The 25,822-nt window shown below is 41.5% G+C and overlaps 1 protein-coding gene across 7 annotated transcripts in view; it reads right to left on the bottom strand.

Moving 5' to 3' along the window:
- Positions 1 to 1,117: 1,117 nt before the first annotated feature.
- Positions 1,118 to 25,822, bottom strand: part of PPARGC1A (PPARG coactivator 1 alpha) — a 604,317-nt gene continuing 579,612 nt past the window's right edge. For 6 of the 7 annotated variants that reach the window (XM_060278954.1, XM_060278951.1, XM_060278953.1 and 3 more), the window contains 6 exons: positions 14,820 to 15,735; positions 14,051 to 14,155; positions 13,778 to 13,898; positions 7,697 to 7,818; positions 6,959 to 7,110; positions 1,118 to 3,521 (listed from right to left, as the gene is read on the bottom strand). In XM_060278954.1, the coding sequence (XP_060134937.1) occupies positions 3,418 to 3,521; positions 6,959 to 7,110; positions 7,697 to 7,818; positions 13,778 to 13,898; positions 14,051 to 14,155; positions 14,820 to 15,735 (1,520 nt within the window). In that variant the 3' untranslated portion in view covers positions 1,118 to 3,417. The remainder of the gene's footprint in view (positions 3,522 to 6,958; positions 7,111 to 7,696; positions 7,819 to 13,777; positions 13,899 to 14,050; positions 14,156 to 14,819; positions 15,736 to 25,822) is intronic. The other variant, XM_060278952.1, reaches the window with a different exon arrangement.

Genomic DNA, 25,822 nt, shown 5'->3' with positions numbered 1-25,822 from the left:
AACCAGTTATTACCATATTTTTGGTGCTGAGGTGTTAATATCTCAGTACTGAAAAACATGGGATATGTTTCAATGTGCCTTTTCCCACTTGAATATGCATGTGAACAGGAACTGGGTTGGTAGAGCATGGGGCTCTTAATTATCATGGCCGTGGGTTCGAGCCCCGCATCGGGCAAAAGATTCCTGCATTGTAGGGGGTTGGACTAGATGACCCTCGTGGTCCCTTCCAACTGTAGGACCTCCTCATACCCAAGTGCTAAACATCTTGCCAAAGGACCCTAGTTAATGTATGCCTACTAGGTGGCTCAAGCAGGCAAATGGCTGCCCACCATCTCACTGCCACCACACTATGGAGTGGGGATGTTCAAGGGCTCTGTGGTTGCAGCAGCCAGGTGCACACGATCTAGATAAAATTCAACTGAGCACGGCTTTCCCTTTTGCCTGCCTCTATAATCGACTGCAGGTTGGCACAATGAGCCACTTGAGTCAATGGGAGGTCTGCGCACGACTCTCAAATCCCCACTGAATCCATTCTCTTCACTTGGTGAAGTTACTCATTTTCTTAGGGCTGGGCGGGCACACAATGCCTTCCATCCACCACGGTAGCCCCTTGGGTTGCCTATGGATCTCTAAACGGAAAACAGGGATCTACTGAACCATATTGGGATCCTCTGTGTGCACTCGTGTGTTGGCCCAATGGTTTGGGCAGGTCTGTATACATTCTTAGAGCCATAAACTCTCTGGGGAAACTTTCGTTTATTCTGTAAACAAGCAGTGAATGCCCTAAAGAGGAAACTTAACAGGAGTAACAACCTTGCGATGGGGGGTTTGACTTGAAATCCAATAGGATAATTGACAGGAATGACTTGAATGGACAAGACATCAGTCATATGACGGCTGCACAAGTTAGTCTATTTTAGCTCCTTGCATTGTGCCAGCCCATAAACTTGCAAATGGATTCTACGATCCTGATACGATCTGAAGGCTCCCACAATGTCATGGGCACCTCTAAGGCCATATTAGTGCATAGTTAAAGAAAAGAGAAGAAGAAGAAGAAGAAGAAGAAGAAGAAGAAGAAGAAGAAGAAGAAGAAGAAGAAGAAGAAGAAGAAAAGAAGAAGAAGAAGAAGGAAGAAGAATCACTGCTTCTGAAGAAAAAAAGAGCTAGATTTCCCCCTCCACCAAATGAAAATAATACATTTAGCAACCTGACAACCGGTGTGCATCCTACATAAAAATGTCCACTGGCCTTTTTATTATTTTAGTCACCTCATAATTTATAATAAATAGGTTAATCACAACCGATAAATATGCATCTTTAAGTAAACAAAGGAATGAAGAATTAGTGTTTATACAGAGGATGCGTACATTTCAAAATCATAGATAATCATTGAACTCTGCCAATGAACAGATTACTGGCTTCAAGAACAGTGTTCAGACACACGGGATTATTGTAAAAACCATAACTGCGCTCTGTACCACAGCAAATTTTCTTTATCAAATTAAAGTCACAACGATTAAAACAAAGTATCATTTTTAAAAAGATTTGTGACTTCTAGTTCCAAAGCTATCATCGATACATAAAATAAAAACACTTCTTAATGATTTCCCATTTGAGAAGCTTCACATAAAATTATGGCATCTTCTAGAAAAAACTTTTAAATGAGAAAAATATCCCGCCCCCCCCATTAATAAATTTTGTTTATATAAAACAGCTAAAGAAAGAGGCACCCCCCAAAAATGTGGGAAAAAATATTGCAAAGGAGGTTAATGCCTTGTTGCCCAAGGTAAGTTCTTGACAAAGGTATGATCCAGCCAAAGTTAAGTACTTTTTGCAGTGCAATTAAGTATGGATAGTACTGCAGTCTCAACCAAACTCAACTGAGAAATTTAAGTATGTGCCTAACTCCTCCAATGAAATGAATAGGACTTAAGAGATGCAGAGAGGCAAACTCCTGCCGGTTGCTTCTCTGCTAAACGTTGCAACCTCCTCTTGACTTTATGTCCTAAATAGGACATCCATCTGGAGGGCCCAGGACTTTAATATCAAATGTAATACAAATATATGGAAATATATATATCCAGATCCCTACACTGGCATACTGTGAAATACCGCGGGTAGACATTTTGTGGCATGGCAAAGGATTAGACACAATTACGCCAGTCTAGCTAATCAATAACTTTTGTTTTTAACTTTGGCTGAATTCTGGTCAATGTTATTTGATAAGCTACTCAAAGAAGGGATGGATGATGTGCGTATAGCATCAATATTTTTGCACTCAACACGCACCCACACACACTTTTTCTTTTTCTTTTACAATCAAATATATATAAGCATTAAGTTCAGCTTTCTAAATATGTTAGTGTACAATATTGTTTTGCCCCATATAATTACATTTGAATATTCTTGATTAAGAAAAATTTCAGCGGGTTTTTTTTTCTCCTTCTTAAAAGAACGCTGCATTTACAGTGCATAGCTGTAACAAAAAAAGAGCATCGTCTTGTCATACGGTATGTACACAAAATAAAAATACTCCATTTAGCATCTGTAAATACTTAACTACATTCATGAATGTAGTAAATAATCTAACTGTACACCCCCCTCCAACCCCCCCCCTCTGAAGATTTGCCCTCAATGTTTTTGTAGCGTAACACCATGTCGGCTCATCGAAGGGGGGAAAAAACACCCAAGAAGCTGGCTGTTAATGAGGGTCTCAAAATTTCTCTATGTAAGATAAATGTTTTGGATGTCACAATTAAAAAGACAGAACTTTAAAACGCTATGGAAGTTGTTAATCCTTCCACCATTTTCTGCCCTTCCCTTGCCTTCATGAGAGAAGCACAATGAAAGATGGCGGGCTTTGTGGACCTGTAGATTTCTTCAGGATTGTCGTCATTTTAAAACAACATGGCGTGAGAAGAAGCTTCTTTAATGAAACAAACAAACAAACAAAATCCCCAAACCTGCAGTGTGTCTCAGGTGTCAGCAGCGGAAGTTTGAATTTGCTTCATTTTGAAAATGTCCTATGTACACAATTTTGGAGTTCGCATATATATATATATATATATATATATATATATATATATATATATATATATTTTAAAACGTATCTCTATGGAACTGCTGCCATGTCAAATGGTTCTCACTTGGCACTCTACAAAGATCGAAACCCTCGCCCTCTTCACCCTGGAAAAGCAAAGTTGAGACTCAGGGGGTACACAAACGCTCACACCAGACCCATTTTGCCTCTTCATTCCTTAAGCAGCTGTCCATGTAAACTATGTTTTTTTTGTATATGGAGAGTGTGTGGAGTTAGGGAGAAATTTGTAAGCATGACTTCTTCATTGTTCATTATTGAAGGACTTGCCGTCCATGAGGTATTCGCCATCCCTCCATTTTCCTTGGCCATGATGCACGTTACCTCCGCAAGCTTCGCTGTGCCTCTTTGAGTAAGCTGTCAAAATCCATGGAGTCATACTTGCTCTTCGTAGAAGCAGGATCAAAATCGTCTGAGTTTGAATCTAGAAGAAGAGATAGGTAGGTTAGAGTCTTGACTATTGTGACTATGGTTTTATATATATATATATAGAGAGAGAGAGTCTCCTTGACGTGATAGTACTGGCTGGTTTGCATGCAACTTTGGGAATGCAAATTGCACTAGGATTAATCAAGACTAGAGTCCAATCTGCAATGGATAACAATAACTAATTTGGCTACCTATTTGAGTAGTAGCCACGCCACTATCACACATTCTTCATGCTATTTATCTGTTTGTTTGTTTGTTTGTTTTGTTTTTTAAAAGATTTTATTAAATATTTTTCATAATACAATAAGACATAATAAACTAATCTAAATAAAAACAAACAAAACAGCAAAGGGGAAAAATAGATGAAAAGGAAAAAAAGAGGGAAAATAAAAAGGATATCTGATTGTCTGTCAGTTACATAAAATAAATTATTCAAAATATTCACTCTAGAATGACATCCCATTGATCTACTTTTTTGTTAGGAAATATTTTCCCAGTCTTCCAAACCAAATAATTCAGCTTAAATTGTTTTCCGTTTTACACAAAAAAATCCAAAAGGGGTTCTCTAGTTATGGTTATTGATAAATTTCAACAACAGCTTTCCTCTAATCAAACATATCAACGTTATCTCCAGTTACTTCCACAACCATTCCTCCATATTAAGCACTAATATTTCCACCTCTGTCTATACTAGAGTCTCTCTGTGATGATATATTAAATGATACTCCATAATTGTTTTTTTAAAAATTATGCATTCATTAATTCGCATCCAGTTCCATATCTTCCGTTTCCATTTCCTGTTGTATTTGTCATAGTTTTCCATCTTGATTTTTTAAAAATTACCCCCTTCCATTTGCATTCTTCATGCTACTTATCCACAGGTCCAGCCAACATTATTTTTAGTGACATGGCTTCCTTCCAACCTTATCTTCACTGCTGTGTGGAAGGTGGCTCCTTCCACATCACTTGACATTAAAGCCATTTTGCAGGGGACCATTTGGTACCAGTTCCCAGAAGGGGTGACACTGCTATGGGAGGGGGGCAGCATCCAGTTCTCCCTTATTACCTCAATCTTCTAGTCCATGGGTAGGCAAACTAAGGCCTGGGGGCTGGATGTGGCCCAATCGCCTTCTAAATCCGGCCCACAGCTGGTTCAGGAATCAGCGTGTTTTTACATGAGTAGAATGTGTTCTTTTAATTAGAATGCATCTCTGGGTTATTTGTGTGGCATAGGAATTCATTCATTTCCCACCCCAAAATATAGTCCGGCCCCCCACAAGGTCTGAGGGACAGTGGACCGGCCCCCTGCTGAAAAGGTTTGCTGACCCCTGTAATGACACAGAGGCCAATGGAAGGAGACTCCACTACCACTACAAGAAGCATTAGAAGGGGCTATTTTTACTCTCTCTCTCTCTCTCTCTCTCTCTCTCTCTCTCTCTCTCTCTCTCTCTCTCTCTCTCTCTCTCTCTCTCTCCAGGGCTACTCATAAAGGGCTCTTACCCTAGTGAGATGGGTTCTGGATATGTAAGCAAATGCTTACTACAAGCCCCCTTTTTAAAACAAAAAACCAAAAAACCCTCTTAGCTTTAGTGCTGCATTTATTTCCCAACATATTAGGCTGTTTCCCACTTCTTAATGGGTCCCAGTTATTCCTTGCAGAATGTTACAAGCCATTTTGAACACACATTGTGGGATGCACTATTCCGGTAGTTCCCCTGACTACAACCACCTTTTAGAAAACAGATTAGTTTAAAATAGATAATAAATTAGTTATTCGTGTTCAGGGTTTTGCAATTCTACATTTGACTCATTCTCTCCCCCCCCCCCTTAAAGGAAAAGACAGCAATCTTTAAAACAAAAACCTCGGAGAGGCATACTGGAGTTCTGATGAGGAAAAGATTTGAGGACACACTGAAAACATGATAGCTCTTCCAGAACTCACCCCCCAGTGATGGATAATGTTCAAGGAGGTCTCTTTAAGGCAGCTTATTTTATACCCTAGATGTTTTGCGATACTAAAAAACACCCCTGACTTCATCAATGTGGAAAATAAGTCAAGACAAGACTTCAATCTGTCTTTACTGGTTTTATCAGCCAGTGTTTGAACAAATGATTTGCCACCTTTTATATTTTCATCACTGGGCCTCTATCTCTCCAGCAGTCAGCTGCCTTTCTGCGGCTTTACACTATCTATTTAGCCAGTGAAGTGAATTATAGCATATTCACTTTGAACAATGCATATCGCCTTTATCATTTAGACTCGGAGAAGACATCAATTGGCATGGGGAAATATTGTTTTGTATTCACTTCCCGCATTACACAAAGCAGAGGGAGGGTGTACAAGATTTCAGACAGAGGAATAGCAGTATGCTGAAATCTTAATGATCTCAGTCATTAATTTAATATTTAAAAAAATCCCCACATAATTAGACTACTAAGGACAGCTACAAGTGTCATCACACTTAATCCTATTTTTGGTAAAAGAGAAACATTTCCTGTCCTCCTGCTTAACCTTTAATATTCAAATATATAGTTAAGAGAATTCATTATAAGAAAAAGGGTCTTTGGATAAACACCGAAGCCATTTATCATGAAAGTCCTAGCTGCCTTATGTATGGGTGCTGCTGTGGTGATGTATAAAATGGCTAAGGTCCAGGATGCTAGGTAGGTAAAGGGTGAGGGACCCCTGGATGGTTAGGTCCAGTCAAAGGCGACTATGGGGTTCTGGCGCTCATCTCGCTTTCAGGCTGAGGGAGCCGGCGTTTGTCCACAGACAGCTTTCTGGGTGGCTGGCCAGCATGACTAAACAGTTTCTGGTGCAATGGGACACTGTGACAGAAACCAGAGCACACAGAAACACTGTTTACCTTCCTGCCGCAGCGGTACCTATTTATCTACTTGCACTGGTGTGCTTTCGAACTGCTAGGTTGGCAGGAGCTGGAACAGACATGCTTTAATTAATTTTAAAAAAAGTGGCTTTATCACAATTTGAAGGTGGTGAGAATATGAGCAGAGGGAGTGAGGATTAGCACATGTGTTTCATCCCTAGTGCAATGCTGCTTTCTGAAGTCCACTAACTGCCCAAGTGCAGTTCTGCAGAGGCACATAGAATGCAGGCACAACTGAAATCTGTGGTGGCAAGGAAGCAACTTCACAACACTTTACCACAAGCAGAGCAGGGCTCCCTTTGCTGTTCCCACATGCGGAGAACGTCGAAATGGCAATTTTCCACATTGGCAAAAACAGACCTGAATTTGGTTTAGAAAGCACTTATGAAACAACTGCAGCTACTTTTCAAACAAGGTGCTCTAAATTTAATTTTTATTGTTCGTTCCAGCTTGAAAAATAATAGAAAGACCTCGGGTAAACTGAAATTGCAGACCCTACATTCAGCCCCTCCCCGCCAACCCCCCCCCCAAGTAAATGCCATACCTAGGTCTGCATAGTTTGACTTGCAAAATTGCTTTTGTCCACAAAAATACAGTTCGAAGTCAGGTTCGTTGGCTCTGCGCAGCGTGTACCCATTTTCTAGAGCGGCAAAGGCATCACAAGTGTAGCGGTAAGTGATGAAACCATAGCTATCTCTGTAATTGAAAAGAAAACATGCTGTTGAGAATTGCAATTAAAAAGTATTAATGCACGCCCAACGTCACCATTTCCTAAGAAGCAAGAACTCTACGGGGGCTCACCTAGCGTAAATGCCAACACCACTGCGTCCATTCATCAGCACAATTGTCCTGTCAGCCAGCTAAATACTTTTTTCTGGGACATGAAATCTCAACTATAGCGGGATTAATAAATAAGGGAGAAAGTGGGGGGAAGGTTTTTTTAAAACTTTAGCTTGACTTCTGACACAGTACTTTCTTGTTGCCACAAACCTATGGGCATCTTTCTTTCTTTTTAAGTGTACAGTGGTACCTCGGGTTACAGACGCTTCAGGTTGCAGACTCCCCTAACCCAGAAATAGTACCTCGGGTTAAGAACTTTGCTTCAGGATGAGAACAGGAATCGTGCGGCGGCGGCGGCGGGAGGCTCCATTAGCTAAAGTGGTACCTTGGGTTAAGAACGGTTTCAGGTTATGAACGGACCTCCAGAACTAATTAAGTTCTTAACCTGACGTACCACTGTACACACTTCCTAACAAGAAATAATCTTAAAGGCTAATCTCACCCATCATCCTGTAGATTTACGGTGCACTCCTCAATTTCACCAAAAACTTCAAACCGGTCTCTCAGTTCTGTTCGGGTCGTGTCAGGCCCAATTTTGCCCACATAAATTACACGTCGTTCTTCCTGTTGGAGAGGAGCACATGAAATAGCTTATTTGAAAATACATATATAAAATTGAGGTGTTATATAATTCTAATACTTTAGTTTAAGACCACCTAATTTGAAAGAGCAGGTCCACCTTTTATCTGTTTTGGGGTGGTTTGGCAATAGCACTAAATTCTCTGTTGTCTTTATTATTTTTTGTAGGGATCAGGTCTTTGATTTTTTTTTTTAAAATAAACTTTAGATTTAGATTAAAATACAATCCATACATACTCGAAGACCACAGTCATACCAAACCAAACCAAATTCATATATAAATCATAATATACAAAATCATATAAATCATATAATAATAATAAAAAGAAAAAAATACTACTAAAAAGAAACTGAAACTTTCATCTCTAAATAATAATAATTAAGACAATCATGGTGCATTGAAAGTAATGATAAACATAATATTCCAGAGCATAAAGAAAAAAAGAAAAAGAGAAAGAAAAAAAGAATAAAAAAGAAAGAAAGAGAAAACATACATTTATCTCATCATTCACGTCCAAAAACAACCAATAACAGTATCCTCTAAATTCATCAAAGATCATGATCTCGTACCTATATTCCTCCCATTAAAGACTCCCACTTATCTCTCTTTGATTTTTAGCGATTTTGCATTTTTTAACCAACTTTTATCTGTGCTGCAAGACACTGAAAGGCTGTGTATAAATTCTTCTTATATAAAAATTAAATAATATATAAATTTTAAAGTGCTAAATCCCTTTGTCTAGAAAAAAAATGGGCTGCAGAAATTGTAGCAGATTTGTACACTCCTAAGAAATGGAATGAACTGTACGTTGAGCAAGTTTGGTCTGACTTTAACGCTCCATGGACATGTTTTGTTGGCATCCTTCTGTCTCAGGAGACAATGGAAGAGTGTGCCTTCAGGGGTGAAGTCAAACTGCTGGAGAGTTTTACAGCTCCTCCAGCGGCTGTAGAGACTGTACAGGACAGACACCTGTTTTACTGCAGGTGGTGTTTGTTCTATCTGAATTCCTTCTAATGGTCATTCCTCCTCTTGTCACTGCTGTGGATACACAACCTGATTGTCTCCAGACGCTGTGTTTTTCTGCAAGGGGTTCCCACACAATGTAGTTGATATTGCCAGCCTCAAGTCACACTTGCAGATAATTTTGTAATGCAGAGTTGGCCTGCCAACAGGCCAGCCTGGTTCCTGAAGCCAGCTCCCCATAGAGAATATCTTTGGGGATCCTGCCATCTTCCAGTCTGTGGACATGACGAAGCCAGCATAGATGTCATTGGGACTTCAAACATGATGGGAATGTGGGCTTGGGAGAACCCATCTTTGTTTGAGACTCTGCTGTGCCATGTGATGCCAAAACCTTCCCGACGCAGTGTGAAGTAAAACAAACCCCATGGGGTGTGGGGTATCAGAAAATCTATGTGCAAGTGTTCACTAATTTAGAACTCTGATCATCCCCTAGCTATCGGGACCAGTGGCCAAGCCTTATGGGAGCTGTAGTCCAACAACATCTGGAGACCCAAGTTTGAGAAAACCTGTTCTAAGGTTCTAGATAGCACAAGGAGTCTCCACTTCCCAGTTCACGGAGCGCAACAGTGCACTCAGTCCATGTGTAGAATTCATGGAGAGAGGCAACAATGGCGACATCATATTGAGGGGTAAGTCTCAGAAGAATTACCAACGTATGGTATAATGTGTCAGGAACATGTAAGCATGGTCTCTATTTCCATTTCATACTCCTTGACTTTATTTTAGGTTGTGTTTGCTCCTAATGGCCTTGCCTTGGAATAGGAGGATTCAGCTCATAAATCTGGGAACAGTAAAGATTTGCACATGCTCTGCAATATTCCTCCCCCCATCACACGCAAATGTCTTAACAAAACAAAACTTAACTGCGCTGAACCACTTGATAAGAAACAATTTGGTTGACACTAGCTATTGAACCAAAATGACTGACCAGATGGAGCATAACATGGAGCAGACTTTCTAATACACTTCATTTCAGATAATATATCTGGATTGGAAGGGGAGGGGGGGGGGAACCATAATGTTTCATGCACCAACATTGAAAACGTAATAGAGCTATGTGATGGGAATAAATACTGCATATGCTCCACGAGATTTGTCACGAGTGTGATTATTCTTGGCTTCTATTTCCCCTTCTTCTCTTTATTTAGGCTGCGAGAGATAACCCTGCTAAAACTGAACCATTAAAAAAAAAAAGGCTTGGTGAAGTACAATTAAGGGAATAAGTAAAAACGACCAAGGCACAGAAATTCAAATTTGAAACTGAAATGTACCATATGTCCTCCAGTATGCAAGAGCGGCAAAAGATTCCACTAACTATTCCCTTAAACGGCATGCCATTGTGTCCACAGATTGGGTACAGGCTTACATGGCTTTTTCATAATTCCAAGAGCGATACAGTAGCTTTCTTTGCAGTTTCTCTGATACGGGGCCATAAATGTGCAAGGGTGAATAGAAGCAATACATGGTTAAGCAGCAAACAGTGTGGCCCCACTGCTTGTTCTTAGTAAACTAGTAATATACGCTAGCTGACGATGGAGGTTCCATTTAATTCCTAGCTAATAGCCTTTGGTAGCCCTATCGTCCATGAATATGTCTGACTCTCTTTTAAGGCCACATAATATCATAACATCATAACATATAGTGGCTGTGAACATTCCTGCCCGCCCCCCAAAAAAACCCCAAGAAATCAAGGTAATGTGCATAGAGTTTCCAGGACGTTTCCTGTCCAGGCACTGTTCAGATGAAAGTACAGTGGTACCTCGGGTTACAAACACTTTGCAAACTCTGCTAACCCGGAAGTAGTACCTCAGGTTGAGAACTTTGCCCCAGGATGAGAATGGATATCGCGTGCCGGCGGTAGGGGGGGGCATTAGCGAAAGCGCACCTCAGGTTAAGAACCGTTTCGGGTTAAGAAAGGACCTCTAGAACAAATTAAGTTTGTAACCCGAGGTACCACTGTATCTTAGCTTCAACAAAGTTGCTGCATTGTGTCACTTCAATATCATGCTCTCTTTTGTAGTTGTTCTAGAAATTATTGTTAAAAAATTGTAAATGCAGGGGGCGATCCTATTTTTCAGCAAAGAAGCTCTCTTTCCAACTTCAAACAAGTTTTAAGGTTATCTTGCATGCATCTGCCAATGTTTGATGGCCATGCATGTTTCCAAGAGATTATCCAGACCCCCTATCCCAGCATCCACACACTGCTGCTTTTAGCAAATGAAAAAATGCAGGCACCTCTTATCTGGGCTCTTAAGAGTGCATACTCTGAAGAGCTGGTAACATAATTCTAACAGTAGGAGAAGTATGGTCTCACTCTGCATTGGTCCACATCACCCTGCTCTGGTAATCATCATCATCACGAATCTATTAATTGCCTTATACAAAATCACATACACACAAATAGTTAAAAATGCAGATACATTTACAACAAAACAAAAACCACACAAATTAGACACTTGTGGCAAAGACCTGTTTATCTAAGCTGGGAAGGTTTGTCAGAACAAAAACGTCTTCAATTGTTTCCAGAAAGTGTAGGTCAGGCATAGGCAAACTTTGCCCTCCAGATGTTTTGGGACTACAACTCCCATCATCCCTTACCACTGGCCCTGTTAGCTAGGGGTGATGGGAGTTGTAGTTCCAAAACATCTGAAGGGCTGAGTTTGCCTATGCCTGGTGTAAGCTGTAGGAGCCTGTCGTATCTTGGCAGTAATTCTGTTCCACAGAACAGGGGCTGCCACACTCAAAGTCCTGCTTTAAGTTACTGTGGAGTAATGCTGGAGTGGGAGGGGGGAGGAATTGTGCAGGAGGGACAAGTAATGTTTCCATGCCTGCATGCAGGGATATGAGTACGGGAAGTAACCAGGAAGAAAGGGATGTAGGCAAAATTTTGGGGTTTGTCTTTATGCTTAAGAATCTACCAATTTCTGTTTCATTCGTTAGTGAATAAGCATAGCAATCCTAGTTATCTGAAGAAGTGTGCATGCACACGAAAGCTCATACCAATGACAAACTTAGTTGGTCTCTAAGGTGCTGCTGGAAGGAATTTAATCATAGCAATTCTGTTATTTCCCAAAACATTTTTGACTGCCTAATGCTGTTTCGGTCAACCTTCAGCTGAAGTCAGTAGTGTGAGGCAGAGGAACATAGAATGCTGTCTTATACTGAGTCAAAGCACTGCCTACAAAGATTGACAGTAGCTGTCCAGGGCTTCAGGCAAATCTCTACCTGGAGATTCCAGGGATTGAACCTGGGACCTCCTCTACACAAAGGAGATTCTCTGCCTGTGAGCTACAGTCCTTCCTGCTCACCTGACTTCCCAAGAGCTGAGCCACTGATGCTTATCCAGAGAGGGGAAAGTGGCAGGAAGGTCAGCGCAGTGCAAAGGCATTGGTGCAGCCAGTCCATTGCTCCTGCTGGTGTGTTTGCCCTGCGCTGAGCTCGCCACTTCACATCTCCACCTCTCCCTCCTGATAACGAGCAGTGAGCACACTGTCTGGAGTTGGAAATGGTCTTGATCAGGCACCCCCAAACTGCGGCCCTCCAGATGTTTTGGCCTACAACTCCCATGAACCCTAGCTAACAGGACCAGTGGTCGGGGAAGATGGGAACTGTATTCCAAAACATCTGGAGGGCAGAAGTTTGGGGATGCCTGGGGATTCATTCTTTTATAGGGTAATGTTAAATTGCCAAAAGAAAATTAAAACAACGGCATATGCTCTCTGTCTGAATACCTTAGACCTTACTTTACACATGGAATGACAGTTGAAATATTTTTCGAACACATTTTTGAAGGCGTATATGTGAAAGCTTTCACAATCTGCATGTTGCTGCTATAGTCTATCTGCCAGTGCCTAGGTGACTTGTATTATTTCTTAGAATCATAGAAATGCAGAGCTGGAAGGGACCCCAAGGATCATCTAGTCCAATCCCTTGCATGTGGAAATATGGGGATTTGACCCCATAGCCCAACAATGTAGCTCAAATTGAGTATTCCCAAAACTTCTGACCAGAAATAAATGGACCCAGGCTTTGCTCAAGCCATTAGGAAAAATCAGAGCTATTGTACTATTGCTTGAAAAAGGAACACAAGGTCATTGCAGGAATGTCAACATCTCGGTGGGGGAGCGTATGGGACAAGAGGTCATACAAGGGCATGTTGTAACTCTTTAGAGTGATATTTCTCTGGCCTCACGCAGTCAGCCAACTATTTTCAGCAATAACAAGTCCCAGCACACACATACCCCTAACAAGTCCTGTTTTAAAACTAATGTATAGCTTTTGTGTCACCACTAAACCGTATGCCAATACTCTGCATTTATCCAATTACTTTCACTGGCGGGGGCAAATTTACACAAAGACTGAAACTGGTTGAAAAAGTTATTCCTTTTCTTGGGGAACTTTAGTTCTGCGAGGGAGCAAAGGGTCTGTAACAAAGTTAAGAGTCACTGATTCTTCAGGAGATGCAATGGCATTGAAATCAGAGCACAATTGCCTTAACTTTGTAGCACACATATGCTCCAAGACGGACATTTTAGGACAAAGCACATTTTTGTCTGCATCACTGAAGTTCCTGCTTCTATGGCAGATTTATATATTTCTATACATCCCATATGCTACGAAAATTTAAGCTACTTTGCTGCTTACTATCCATGACAAAGCCCTTTTCTAATACGTCTTCTAGTGGCTACCGAATGTAGAAAGTGATGATTTACAGTAGCTTTAAAATATTACATTTTAAAGGCAAAGTGAGCATTGAAATGAAAGCACACTGGAGCACAGGAGATCAGAATTACTGAGAAATGCATGTGAAGAGATTAGCATGGGTGTGTTTTGTTTGTTCCCTTTAAGGAGAAAAAAGACAGAGAAAAGGAGTATAAAACAAATCTCTTCCAAAATGAAAGTTATCTGCATAGTGCTTACAATTGCTTTCTGCCTCTGTCTCTCTCTTTGTTTGGCCCTTTCAGTTTCCCGTTTTTCATACTCTTTGCGATATTCTTCCCTCTTCAGCCTTTCATGCTGATATTCCTCATAGCTGTCATATCTAGGAGAGATAACTTAATCATTAAAATCAAGTGCCTGAATTTCCCAGAGGAACAATGAATAATAAAGATTGGGTGTGTTGTTCCTTTGACACATGCATAAAGAAATATATGTTAAAAATGTGAGACGTATAAATAGGGGATGCTACACTACCTGGGTCTATGGCTATATGGCGATCGGGATCGGGATCTTGAATACAAGGGAGAACTTCTATATGCCAGGGGTCTACAGTGACTGGACTCATGATAGTAGGAAGATCTGTTAGAAGAAATAAAAAAGAACATTTGTCACTGATTGTAAAGGATGAGTTATCCCCCTGCTTCCTACGGCTCACATCTATAGCTTCTTTCTATCTGCTGATAAGGTTTTGTCATAATATGTGCATTTCTTAGCCACCTAACAACAAAAGATGCATTGCCTTGCTGGCTCAAGGGTCCAACTTGTCTAGGATTCTGACTCCAGCAATGGCAAGCTATGTGGCTCCATTTTGACGTACAAGTCAGGCTCTGCATATTGAGAGATCATGGGGACTCCACTTAGTTTATCAGAGCTCCTATCCTTTAAGAGGCTTCACTTCCACAAATTTCAACTGATCCTTTAAAAAATAATAATAACCCAACAACCTCTAAGTTAGTTGGCCATCAGCACATGTTACGGGAATGAATTCCATAATTGTGTGTTGTGTGGGAAAGTGTTTCCTTTTGTCTGCCCAAGTGATTTATTTTCTCTCTGCAAATTCTTTACTGAGATAAGAATAGATGACTGAGTTAGCGACTGTCGGCCTCGTTTCATATGAACTGTAACTAGCTTTGCATCGGAGAGGTTGCTGATAAAAGGTTAGCACAGCAACTTCCTGCAAGCGGGCAGTCACATCCCATCATGCCGCTTGTTACTGCTCAGCATCTTTCTTCCAGTACAGTACCTTGAGGAGGATCTACTGCACGGCGACCTTGATCTCGATCGGGAATATGGAGAGCGGGAACAAGACCGGTGCTGAGGAAAGGACCTTGATCGAGAACGCATCCTTTGGAATCTTTGAGAAAGGAAGGATTTGGGTGGAGACGCTGAATCTCTGCATGGAGAGTTAAGAGATGAGCAAGAAGCCGACAGGTCAAACAAGGAGTAGGCTTGCGTCCCATCCCACGACCAGCACAGTTTGTCACTTTCATCTTCGCTGTCATCGAAAAGACCTTCCATTGTTAGTCCTGAATTTATAAACATAGGTAGCTTGGAGAATTGTTCGTCACTATAATTACCGTTGTCCCTCAGTGCACTGGTTTTAGTGGTCTCCTCCTCAAAAACAGCTTGGCTAGGGGGACCAAAATGCTTATTGAGTTCGGCCCGGATTTCCTGGTCTTGGAGCTGTTTCCGGCCGTTGCATTGCAAATCCTGCCTGTTCGCCTGTGAAATTTCTCTCTTATACTGGTCACTTTGTTCGAAAGAAGAACAGATATGGCACCACCGCTCAGGCAAGCAGCCTTTCAATTGGACTTGTCTGGACTCCTCAAGCTCCTGGGATAGGTTGATGTGTATTTCTGTTTTCGAATTAACAGACTGACAGTAGTCATGGTCACCAAACAGCCGCAAACCGGGCCGCTTTGTCTTCCTCTCCTCATGACCGGCAGACAGCACAGTTGTTTTACTAAGCTGCGCATACAGCTCTGACCGTTCTGGACCCTTCCGAACTAAGTTATGTCCTTGAGAGCTGGAAGACTCACTGCAGCGCGGTTTTTTGGAAGGTGGCATAACAGTCTTGCATGGCGACTTTGGCTTTGGTGAAGTCCGAAAAGGGTTGTCTTGGTTGGCTTTGTGAGGAGGGGTTGTAGGCGGAGTTAGGCCTAAGAGGAAAGCAAAGCAAAAACCAACCCAAGTTGGTTAGCATGTGGGTTCTACCCTAACTTTTCCCCCAAACACCTTCATGAGGCCCCCTTCTGTCGCTTCCCTGAAATATATCCTCAAAACCCATCTTTTCCACAAAACCTTTGCCAAAACCTTTATTCACCTATTTTATGTGCATGCATCTAAACCGAACACACAGTCTTCTCTAGTTCACACTGGCATCCATCTTTCTCACCTCCCGCCATCGACTTCCCCAAGTTGAAATTTAGATGCTCAGGATCTCAGAGGAAAAGATTTATCTTCTTGTTGCTACTCTATAATGTGTTATGAACATTGAGGGTGCTATATACATAAAGAAATCATGTTAATTGAAATGAATGAATGAATGAAGCAAGCAAAGAAACACACACACACAAAAAAAACCCCTAAAAATGAAACAATGTTTTTATTTACCCCTTGCAACATAAAAAGTGATGCTGATGTTACTAAAAGTCCCTTCTGTTATTACCTTTAGTGGTGTGGAATAGCTGCAGCATGGATCCTGTTTGCACCACTTGGTAATGTCACGAAGTCCTAGATCACAAGGCAGAAGCGAATGTTGTGGTTCCTTTCCACACCAGCATTGTACCCCCAAGTAATTGGATAAATACTGGCATGAGAAGAACCAAATCATGGGCTCCTCCCACTTGGCCTTGGTCTTCAATACTACCACAGTGATGTGGGAGGGGCATGCATTCCTACGGCTCCAAAGCTGCTAAAAGAAGTGCTCTAAAAAGGGCTTCTGGGTGTATATCAGCACAGGACAAACCAGAAGCTTCTTTAACTGCACATGGGGAAGAGATCCTTAACTCTTCCCTCCCCCAGCCTCAATCACAATGAAAATCACCCCAATACTGCAAATAACACCCTCCAAAAAATCAAAACCTTCAAAAAACCTAACATGGGTATCAATGGAAGCTTTCCCCCCTTATTGCCACATAGGGGAAATCAATTTTCATCAAGATTGTGGTTGGGGGTGAAGGGGCAACCCTCTCTTCTCTGTATGACACAGATGCACTGAGAATTGGGGCCCACACGCATAGTATTATTTAAGAAAACAACAGCAGATGTGATTGGTAACCACACAACTAAAATAACGTCTAAAGGAATGTTTATTCCTTCAAACATCAAACACTATTGGCAGGGGGGGGATTTTGATTTTATGAATTTATTTTCTTATCAGGTTTTTGGACTATTTGGGTGTCCTCTCAATAGCTAGGGAGTTTGAACTAATTTCGGTGGCATTCATTATACAAAGCTGATACTGAAAATGGTAGATTTAGACTGTAAATTGAAAACACTGTCACAGTCATCTCCACCCAATCCAACTATTTTTAAAGCTAAAACAATCTAGATGACAGAAACGTGCAGTACTTCAGTAACAGACAACACAAAGAGATGCAAGACCTAAAATTAGCATACAATTTGTAGCAATGATTCAGGTCTGCAGAGCTCAATAATTCAAGAAACCCTTGCTAATATACAAACAAACAAAAAAATATTGAAAACAAAACAACAAGGTTCTTCTAAAACAGGCATCCCCAAACTTCGGCCCTCCAGATGTTTTGGACTACAATTCCCATCAACCCCTGACCACTGGTCCTGTTAGCTAGGGATCATGGGAGTTGCAGGCCAAAACATCTGGAGGGCCGCAGTTTGGGGATGCCTGTTCTATAACATTGTTTTTTGCCGGGGGGGGGGGGGGAGAGAGAGATGGGAGGAACAGAACAATAGTGAAACTGAAAGGGCAAATGAACATTACAAATGAACATTACAAAGGAGAGACTGAAATTTACTTTGTGTTGAGCAAATAGAGGATTAAGTAAATAAAGAGGAGACAAATGTCAGATCAATAACTACCAGGTTCCCCCGCTCTCTCCCCACACACTATGATGTGCATTTACTATGCCAGATCTCTTTGCAGAGATGGAAGATCACACACAGCCACGCTGAACTACCTAGAATGAAAGAAGGCAAAGCTTTCATCCCACTGTTGATAGTTTTGTGTAGTGGATGTCTGCAACTCTTTTTGAGTTTCTTTCAGGTTCTATAAAAGATTATGTTAATCGAATGATTTTTTAAAAAACCAAAATGTTGGGAAGTACATCTTCCTAGCTGAGAGGCAAGTTAACCGAGAGCTAAGCCAGGTAATGAAACAAGTTGTTTTTCTTTCTTTTTAAAGGAGGTTCAGAAATTTGCATGGGTGGAAATCTTCACTGAACAGTCAAATATTGTTCAGGGGTGATTTAAGTCTGGTTCTTTCTACCAACAGCACAGGACTGGCTTAAATAAAGCTGTGCAGAATTGTATTTAACTCTGCTGTTTTAGTTTTACAATGTGGAAACTGAAGATCTCTATGCCAGACAAGCCAATTCAAAGAGGAACGGAGGTGTTACTTTGGAAAAACAAGACGACAAAAACCGGACAGACCTCAACCATAACCTACAGCATTCCAATGGCCAGTAACACACAGCCCAGCTCTTAGAAATGTTCCGCTTAAGGAACAACACATAAGCATCTCACCAGAGGCATCCAAGGTGTGTCTCAATACACCAAGCCACCACGTAACAGCCCAAGGCCTTTATGGGTCCCTAACAATAATCCAGCAAACTGCACAGCCATGTTGTCACTGATGCAGGTAGTGTGACCAGCGGAAGACATTTTGGCACCTGAGGCAAACCACAAAATGGAGTCCCCCTGCCACAAAAGAAGTGGGGACTTATGTCCTACATCAGGGACAAGGGGGTCTAGTTTAATCCCTCAAGATGCAATTTTAAGGTCTGCAAAAGGAACTGTGCTGACAAATGGAGGGAACAATATTGTATTGCATCAGGAATGTTACCTCAACAGAGGTATGATCAACCATTGATCAGTGTCAGGCCAAAAGAGAGACGGCGAGAAATGTGTATAATCTGCAGAAGAGCACTCTTCACTCCAAAGGAACTCTTTTATCCTTCAGTGAAAGAACTGGTTCTTCTTTTTCTAATTTTTTTGCCGATACTCCCCCAAAACATTTAAATATATTATAGATGTTTTTGCTGGTCAGTTTGAGCCAAACTGGGAACTGGGCAAAATATGTGAAACCTATAGCTCCTGCAATATGATTACATAGAATCATAGAGTTGGAAGAGACCACAAGGGCCATCCAGTCCAACCCCCTGCCAAGCAGGAAACATCATCAAAGCATTCCTGACATACGGCTGTCAAGCCTCCACTTAAAGACCTCCAAAGAAGGAGACTCCACCACACTTCTTGGCAGCAAATTCCACTGTCGAACAGCTCTTACTGTCAGGAAGTTCTTCCTAATGTTTAGGTGGAATCTTCTTTCTTGTAGTTTGAATCCATTGCTCCGTGTCCGCTTCTCTGGAGCAGCAGAAAACAACCTTTCTCCCTCATCTATATGACATCCTTTAATATATTTGAACATGGCTATCATATCACCCCTTAACCTTCTCTTCTCCAGGCTAAACATACCCAGCTCCCTAAACCGTTCCTCATAAGGCATGATTTCCAGGCCTTTGACCATTTTGGTTGCCCTCCTCTGGACACGTTCCAGCTTGCCAGTATCCTTCTTGAACTGTGGTGCCCAGAACTGGACACAGTACTCCAGGTGAGGTCTGACCAGAGCAGAATACAGTGGTACTATTACTTAATCTAGATACTATACTCCTATTGATGCAGCCCATAATTGCATTGGCTTTTTTTAGCTGCTGCATCACACTGTTGACTCTTAGATCCTTTTTACATGTACTGCTCTCAAGCCAGGTGTCACGCATCCTGTATTTGTGCCTTCCATTTTTATTTTTATTTTATTTTTTTGCCCAAGTGTAGTACTTTACATTTCTCCTTGTTAAAATTCATCTTGTTTGCTTTGGCCCAGTTCTCTAATCTGTTAAGGTCAATTAGAAGTGTGATCCTTTCCTCTGGGGTATTAGCCACCCCTCCCAATTTGGTGTCATCTGCTAACTTGATCAGGATGCCCTCAAGCCCATCATCCAAGTCATTGATAAAGATGTTTAATAAGAGTGGGCCCAAGACAGAACCCTGTGGCACCCCACTAGTCACTTCTCTCCAGGATGGAGCCACTGATGAGCACCCGTTGGGTTCGGTCAGTCAGCCAGTTACAAAACCACTGAATGGTAGCATTGTCTAGCCGACACTTTACCAGCTTCTTTACAAGAATATCATGGGGCACCTTGGCTAAGGCCTTGCTGAAATCAAGATAGGCTACATCCACAGCATTCCCTTCATCTACCAGGCTTGTAATTCTGCCAAAAAATGAGATCAGATTAGTCTGACATGACTTATTTTTTAGACACCCATGCCGACTTTTAGTGATCACAGCATTCCTTTCTAGGTGCTCACAGACCGTTTGCTTAATGATCTGCTCTAGAATCTTTCCTGGTATATTTTTGTTTATTTGGCTTTTTTTTTCTTTTACATAGGTAATGTGGTGTTTGGGGGAAAGCTACTTGTTGATGAAGGCCAATATGGCCAATAATTTTATTAGAGTCATAAGCTTTATGAAAAAAAAAAGGCTGCCTCATTTATTCACCCCAAATGATAATGACTACCTGTTCTAGCCAATGGAGTATAGAAGGGTATGTATGGTAAAGTTGGCGAGGCTGCTGCACAAAAGGGCTTGCAAGTGTCTGATTTTTTTTTTTAAAAAAAATCAATCACCACTGAATTTCTCCTAAAATAAAAATACTTCCATATCATTAGTAAAATGTGCAAAAAGGAATAAGATGAGATGAGAAGCACTATTGTATGTTTAAGGAGAGAGAGAGTGTGAGAGAGTTGGGGAGCCTTAAAAATAAGGACTAGGAACTAAGCACAGAAACTAAACAACTCATGTATATTAGACGCCTTTTAAGTTGAAATGAAGTTATAAATGCACACATAAGCAAAATGAAAGCTAAACAAATTAATCCCCACCCACCCTCAACAAGAAAATAAGATGGGTATGAAATCATATGGTTCTGAGGAAACAGAATGTGCATGTGGGGAATAACACTTTTGAGAGCTTGTCCCTTTCTGACAGAAAGCTAGCATAAGGTTTTGCCGGCTGTGCTGGTTTTCTGTTTGCAGGAAACTTTTCACATAGGGGAGCATTCAAAATTAGACCTGCCTCCAAGGGACTTTACATACATTTACATAGATAAATTTCTAGCGTGAATTTTGTATCCCCCGTGGCGGGGGGACTGGTTTCACCAACCCCTAGGAACACCTCTTTCAACAAGCACTGTAACAAGAGAAAAGACTTTTAAATGTCACCAGCGAAGAGGGGGGAGGTGCAATATTTATTTAAGTAAGGAGGAGAAAAGTTTTGCATTGGTTCTTCTTCTTTTCTACCCAGGACCAAACTCTGCCTACTTTCCCCTGTATATAAACTTTGAGAAAAATTAGCGCCATATTTATTCACAGCGAGTATCCCGTCTGCTTTGCCTTTCCTCTAATCACAGTGATCTGAGTTCCATCTCATGCCATGATCCTAAATCAATAGTGCTAAAACATTCTGCACCCTTTTGGATTATTTCACGCCGGCTGATTTTCTCTCTGCCAAATGTGTACATTTTCGCGTTGACAGTGCAAGGTATATTCCGTGCTCTCTCTTGAACTTAGCAGGTTTTGACAGATTTATGTGAGGACAGATGGCCATTACAGGCTGAAGGCTGACAAGAGGCAGTTCAGAGCATTGTTAACACACTTGCACAAACTCTCAGCAGTGCGGCACTGTGCAGAATGTAATTCAGACTATAGCTTTTTTATTGCTGCCTATTTTCCTTTGTCAAAAGCGCCTGCTGTGCACAGCAACAAATGGCTGCCATTACCCGGGATGTAATGGGTGTCAGACAAATCACGTAACACAAACAATCAAGAGTATGTAGGTCATATTTCAACAGAGCACAACCTTAGCAATATTTATGATTACTGCATTGAAATGTGCTCTATAATAAACAAGTACCTCTACATCACTCACACTTATGTACTTCTGCACAGCAGAAGTGGTACATGCTCCACAACAATGCTTCCCTTCAAACACCAGCCTTTTAAATTTTGTTTTGTTTTGCTTTGACGATATCCCTTCCCTTCCCCACAACCTCGTCCTCGGCTGCAATGCCACAGAACTCTTCTGTATAATGGAAAGCATCCGAATAAATATGGAGGTCGCAGGTCAAGTCGCACCTCTAATTTGCAACCAAGTTTTGCCTAAAGCAAACTTTCAAGGCCACCTTTTTTAAAGTTTTCTTTAAAAGGTCTTCCCTTAAATTGAATGGCCTTTGCAAATGTTACAAGGACAATCCAATAGCTCTAGCTCTGTCTCCTCCTCTCCCTGCTTCTACCTCTGCTCCCCGAGAAGGATCCCCCCAACTGCAGTGCCGTCTTGGCATGCAAGGGCTGCTTAAACTGCCTTCCCCTCTCTGCCTTGATATTTCCCATTTTAAAACGCACCACCTTTTCCCTGCACTCCTGGAAAACATGCACATGGCACAATCGAGTACTGCATGCATCACTAGTACAAACATTTAGCACAGTTATGTTTTGTTTTTAAAAAGAAGTTATCCATGTGTAGACGCCCCTCTTGGACAGTCATTTGAATAGGAAAATTTGTGTGAGCCTGAAGGTCCTTCATCCAAAAACCACTTTAGCCACAAACTCATTAGGTGTTTTGGAATGGTAGCAAGGGGGCAAAGAGGCTGAGTTCCCGCCTCCAGCTTTTTTAAAAGAAATGAAGCCCCGCCTCCCGGCCGACCCTATTGGTCGGCCCGGGTCTGATGGAGGCGGGAACTCCCACCTTGCAAGGGGGCTGAGCTCTCAGCCCCCATCACGAGAGTTCGGTCGGGGCAAGCCCACAACACCACCTCCATGGGATGCGGAAGTGTTTTTCCATTTTTGGAATGGAAAGAGAAATCAAATGTTCCATGGAATGCACTTAGCCAGGGCTCAGCAAACTTTTCCAACAGGGGACCAGTCTGCTGTCCCACAGACCTTGTGGGGGGTCAGACTATTTTTGGGGGTGGTGGTGTAATGAATGAATTCCTATGCCCCACAAATAACCCAGAGATGTATTTTAAATAAAAGGACACATTCCAGTCATGTAAAAACACGCTGATTCCCGGACCGTCTGCGAGCCGGATTTAGAAGGCGATTGGACTGGATCTGGCCCCCAGGCCTTAGTTTGCCTACCCATGCACTTAGTGTATGTATGTATGTATGTATGTATGTATGTATGTATGTATGTGAACTGCTCTGACCAATCTAGAAGAATTCTATACATGCTTCTACATTTGATCCAAAATAAGGTCCTCAAAGTAGATATAAATAAATAAGTCAATCTACTGCACTCTACTATAGGCTGTACTGCGATACTGTACTGTGATAGTATTGTACTACAATGGCGCCTCAACTTATGAATTTAATCCGTTCCGAAGGCACCAACGTAAGTCGAAAAATTCGTAGAGCCGAAAAACGCCATTGGAAACGCGATTTCCCATAGGAATGCATTGGAAACGGAAAAATTCGCAAGTCGAAACAACCCTATCTAAAATTTCGTAAGTCGAAAATCCCTATCTAAAACTGCTGCAGTTCCCCCCCCCCGGATGTCTAGACATTCGTAAGTGCGCGACCATTACCCCCATTCGTAGGTCGAAAAATTCGGTTGTTGAGTCGTTCATTAGTTGAGGTACCACTGTATATACAATACTGTGTATTGTATTGTATTGTATTATACAATAGCATACTATTCAATAAAACAATCCAATACAAATAATTCAATGTACAATTTTAAAAAGCCAATAAAAGCAACTTACCACATTTACAGGAATCAGGAATCGTTCGACTGGTATTTGAGGCCAAGGAAAGCTTGAGTAAATATAACTGCTCTTAGCAGCTTGTGGAAATTCAGTCTGCTCCCTCACAGATTTGACCAAAATGGGTTAGATTCACCTAGACCTGAATGTAACCATTTTAGCCTAGGCTTGCGCATATTTCAACCCACCAAACTGAATCCAAACCACAAGGTGTTTATTGTCGCTTCCACCTGGAAGGCAACACTACCTGGCTAGTGGGCTGTGTCCACTGAGGTCGGCCACAAATTGTGCAGGCCCGCTTTAGCCATTGCAGAACGCCAGCTCCCACCTAAGATTAATGTCAATGTGCTTTTGAAATTTATTCTAAAACTCTTACCCCTTTACAACACAGGTTTACACTGATGGCAATTTTCCTGTCAAAATTTAACGTGACTGAGAGTACTTCAGTGTTAACGTACAAACATCTGATAATGCGTCTCGTTTGTGGATGCATATTGGCGGGCTGTAGAGAGCTGAACCTTCCTGGAGACATGCTGTGAGTATCAGCATTATTAAAAACACACACACACACACACACACACACACACACACACACACACACAGATTCTTTTACATCTTATGAGTTTGGAAATGGGATTATCAAGGGAAACATTATTTAAAGCCACTTAAGGCACTGAACACAAGATAATGGCCTGATTCAGTAAAAGAATCAGCAGGGCTTCTGTACGACACAAAACGGCAGAAGCTGGGAATGGATAATAAAATTAAATAGCCATCATATAATAAAGGGCTACATGTCTGTTGAGCAGTCAGTTTAATCTTGTTGTCAGTGCAGCAGAGGATAAATATAGACCTCTGGAAAGATCTAATAATTTACTAGATGGCATTCCCCCAGTCGAACCTTCCGCCACCCATTCTTGCTCATATCACTTTATCGCTTTGTGGGTAGACAACCCAAACACCAGGCACAGGGGTGGCCAGGCTGCAATTCAGAGTGGCAACAGGGGGTAGGGGACACTTCAGATACTGGGACTTGTGCTTGTTTTGTGTGTGTGTGTGTGTGTGTGTGTGTGTTACTACATTGAACATGTGGAATTTGGTGACTGTCAACATTCACATGTGAATACTAACAAACCCAGACCAGGTTTGGGTACGTTTGAAAAGCTAAGCAATACAGTGGTACCTCGCGAGACGAATGCCCTGCAAGATTAATGCGTCTTGCAATCTGATGGTGACTCGCAAAACGAATTCGTTTTGCGAAAAATTCATCTTGCGAATCGCAGTTTCCCATAGGAATGCATTGAAATTTAATTAATGCATTCCTATGGGCAAAAAAGAAATTTCAAAGCATTCCTATGGGAAACCTCGATTCGCAAGACGAATTTTTCGCAAAACGAATTGACTCACGTAACGAATTAAATTCATCTTGCGAGGCACCACTGTATACCAGTGACTCTTGGTAACTGCTTAAAATATGGCCCAAGAATGAGGAAATCCCAGTTTACTTTTTTCCAGCATTTCCAAAACAGTCAGTGATACCTGCTTACATGTATCATGCACTGTGTTAGAACCTTGTGTGCCTCTTTCTCTTCTTTCCTTTTTTAAAAAACATAATTTTATGAATCTAGATTGTCAAGATAGCCTACAAAAGAGAACCAAGAAACAACTCTAAAACAGCCCCTTCCTTTCTTTTTTGAAGGCAGGACGCAAGCTTTAGAACCACGTCAAATAAATTAATGAATACTTCCCTGCCTGATAAGATTTCAATATGAGGCAAAGTTGAATTGATATGCACTTTTGGGGGAACTAGCATTTTCACAGTCCACTACTCCCTTCAGCTTTGAGGCAACATGCAGTACTGAAGGAGTGGGACTGGGGTGGGAAGGAAACAAATGTACACCCATCTCAGGGTTGGAGCTTCTTTTTTAGATGGCAAATTTTTCAGAAAACAAAAGAAATAAAGGACAATATGGAGCCTACTGGATCAGGCCAGTGGTTTACCTAGTCCAGCATCCTGTTCTCACAGTGGCCAACCAGAGGTCTGTGGAAATGGCTCAAGTACAATAGCACACTGCCCACTTGATGCAATATGTTCTTTTTATGCTGCCCAAGTTAGTTGTGTCCATTAACTTCAGTGGCTCTGCTCTGAATAGGACTAGTGTTGACTAGCACTCACTGGTCCCAAGTCACAGTTGCTACTTTTCCACTGCAGATGCAAGAAGCCATGATTTGC

The sequence above is a fragment of the Zootoca vivipara genome, chromosome 9 (genome assembly GCF_963506605.1).
Source record: "Zootoca vivipara chromosome 9, rZooViv1.1, whole genome shotgun sequence".
Classification (NCBI taxonomy): Eukaryota; Metazoa; Chordata; class Lepidosauria; order Squamata; family Lacertidae; genus Zootoca; species Zootoca vivipara.
Note: the sequence above shows the minus strand (reverse complement) of the source record. Positions and strands in the feature narration are given on the sequence as shown.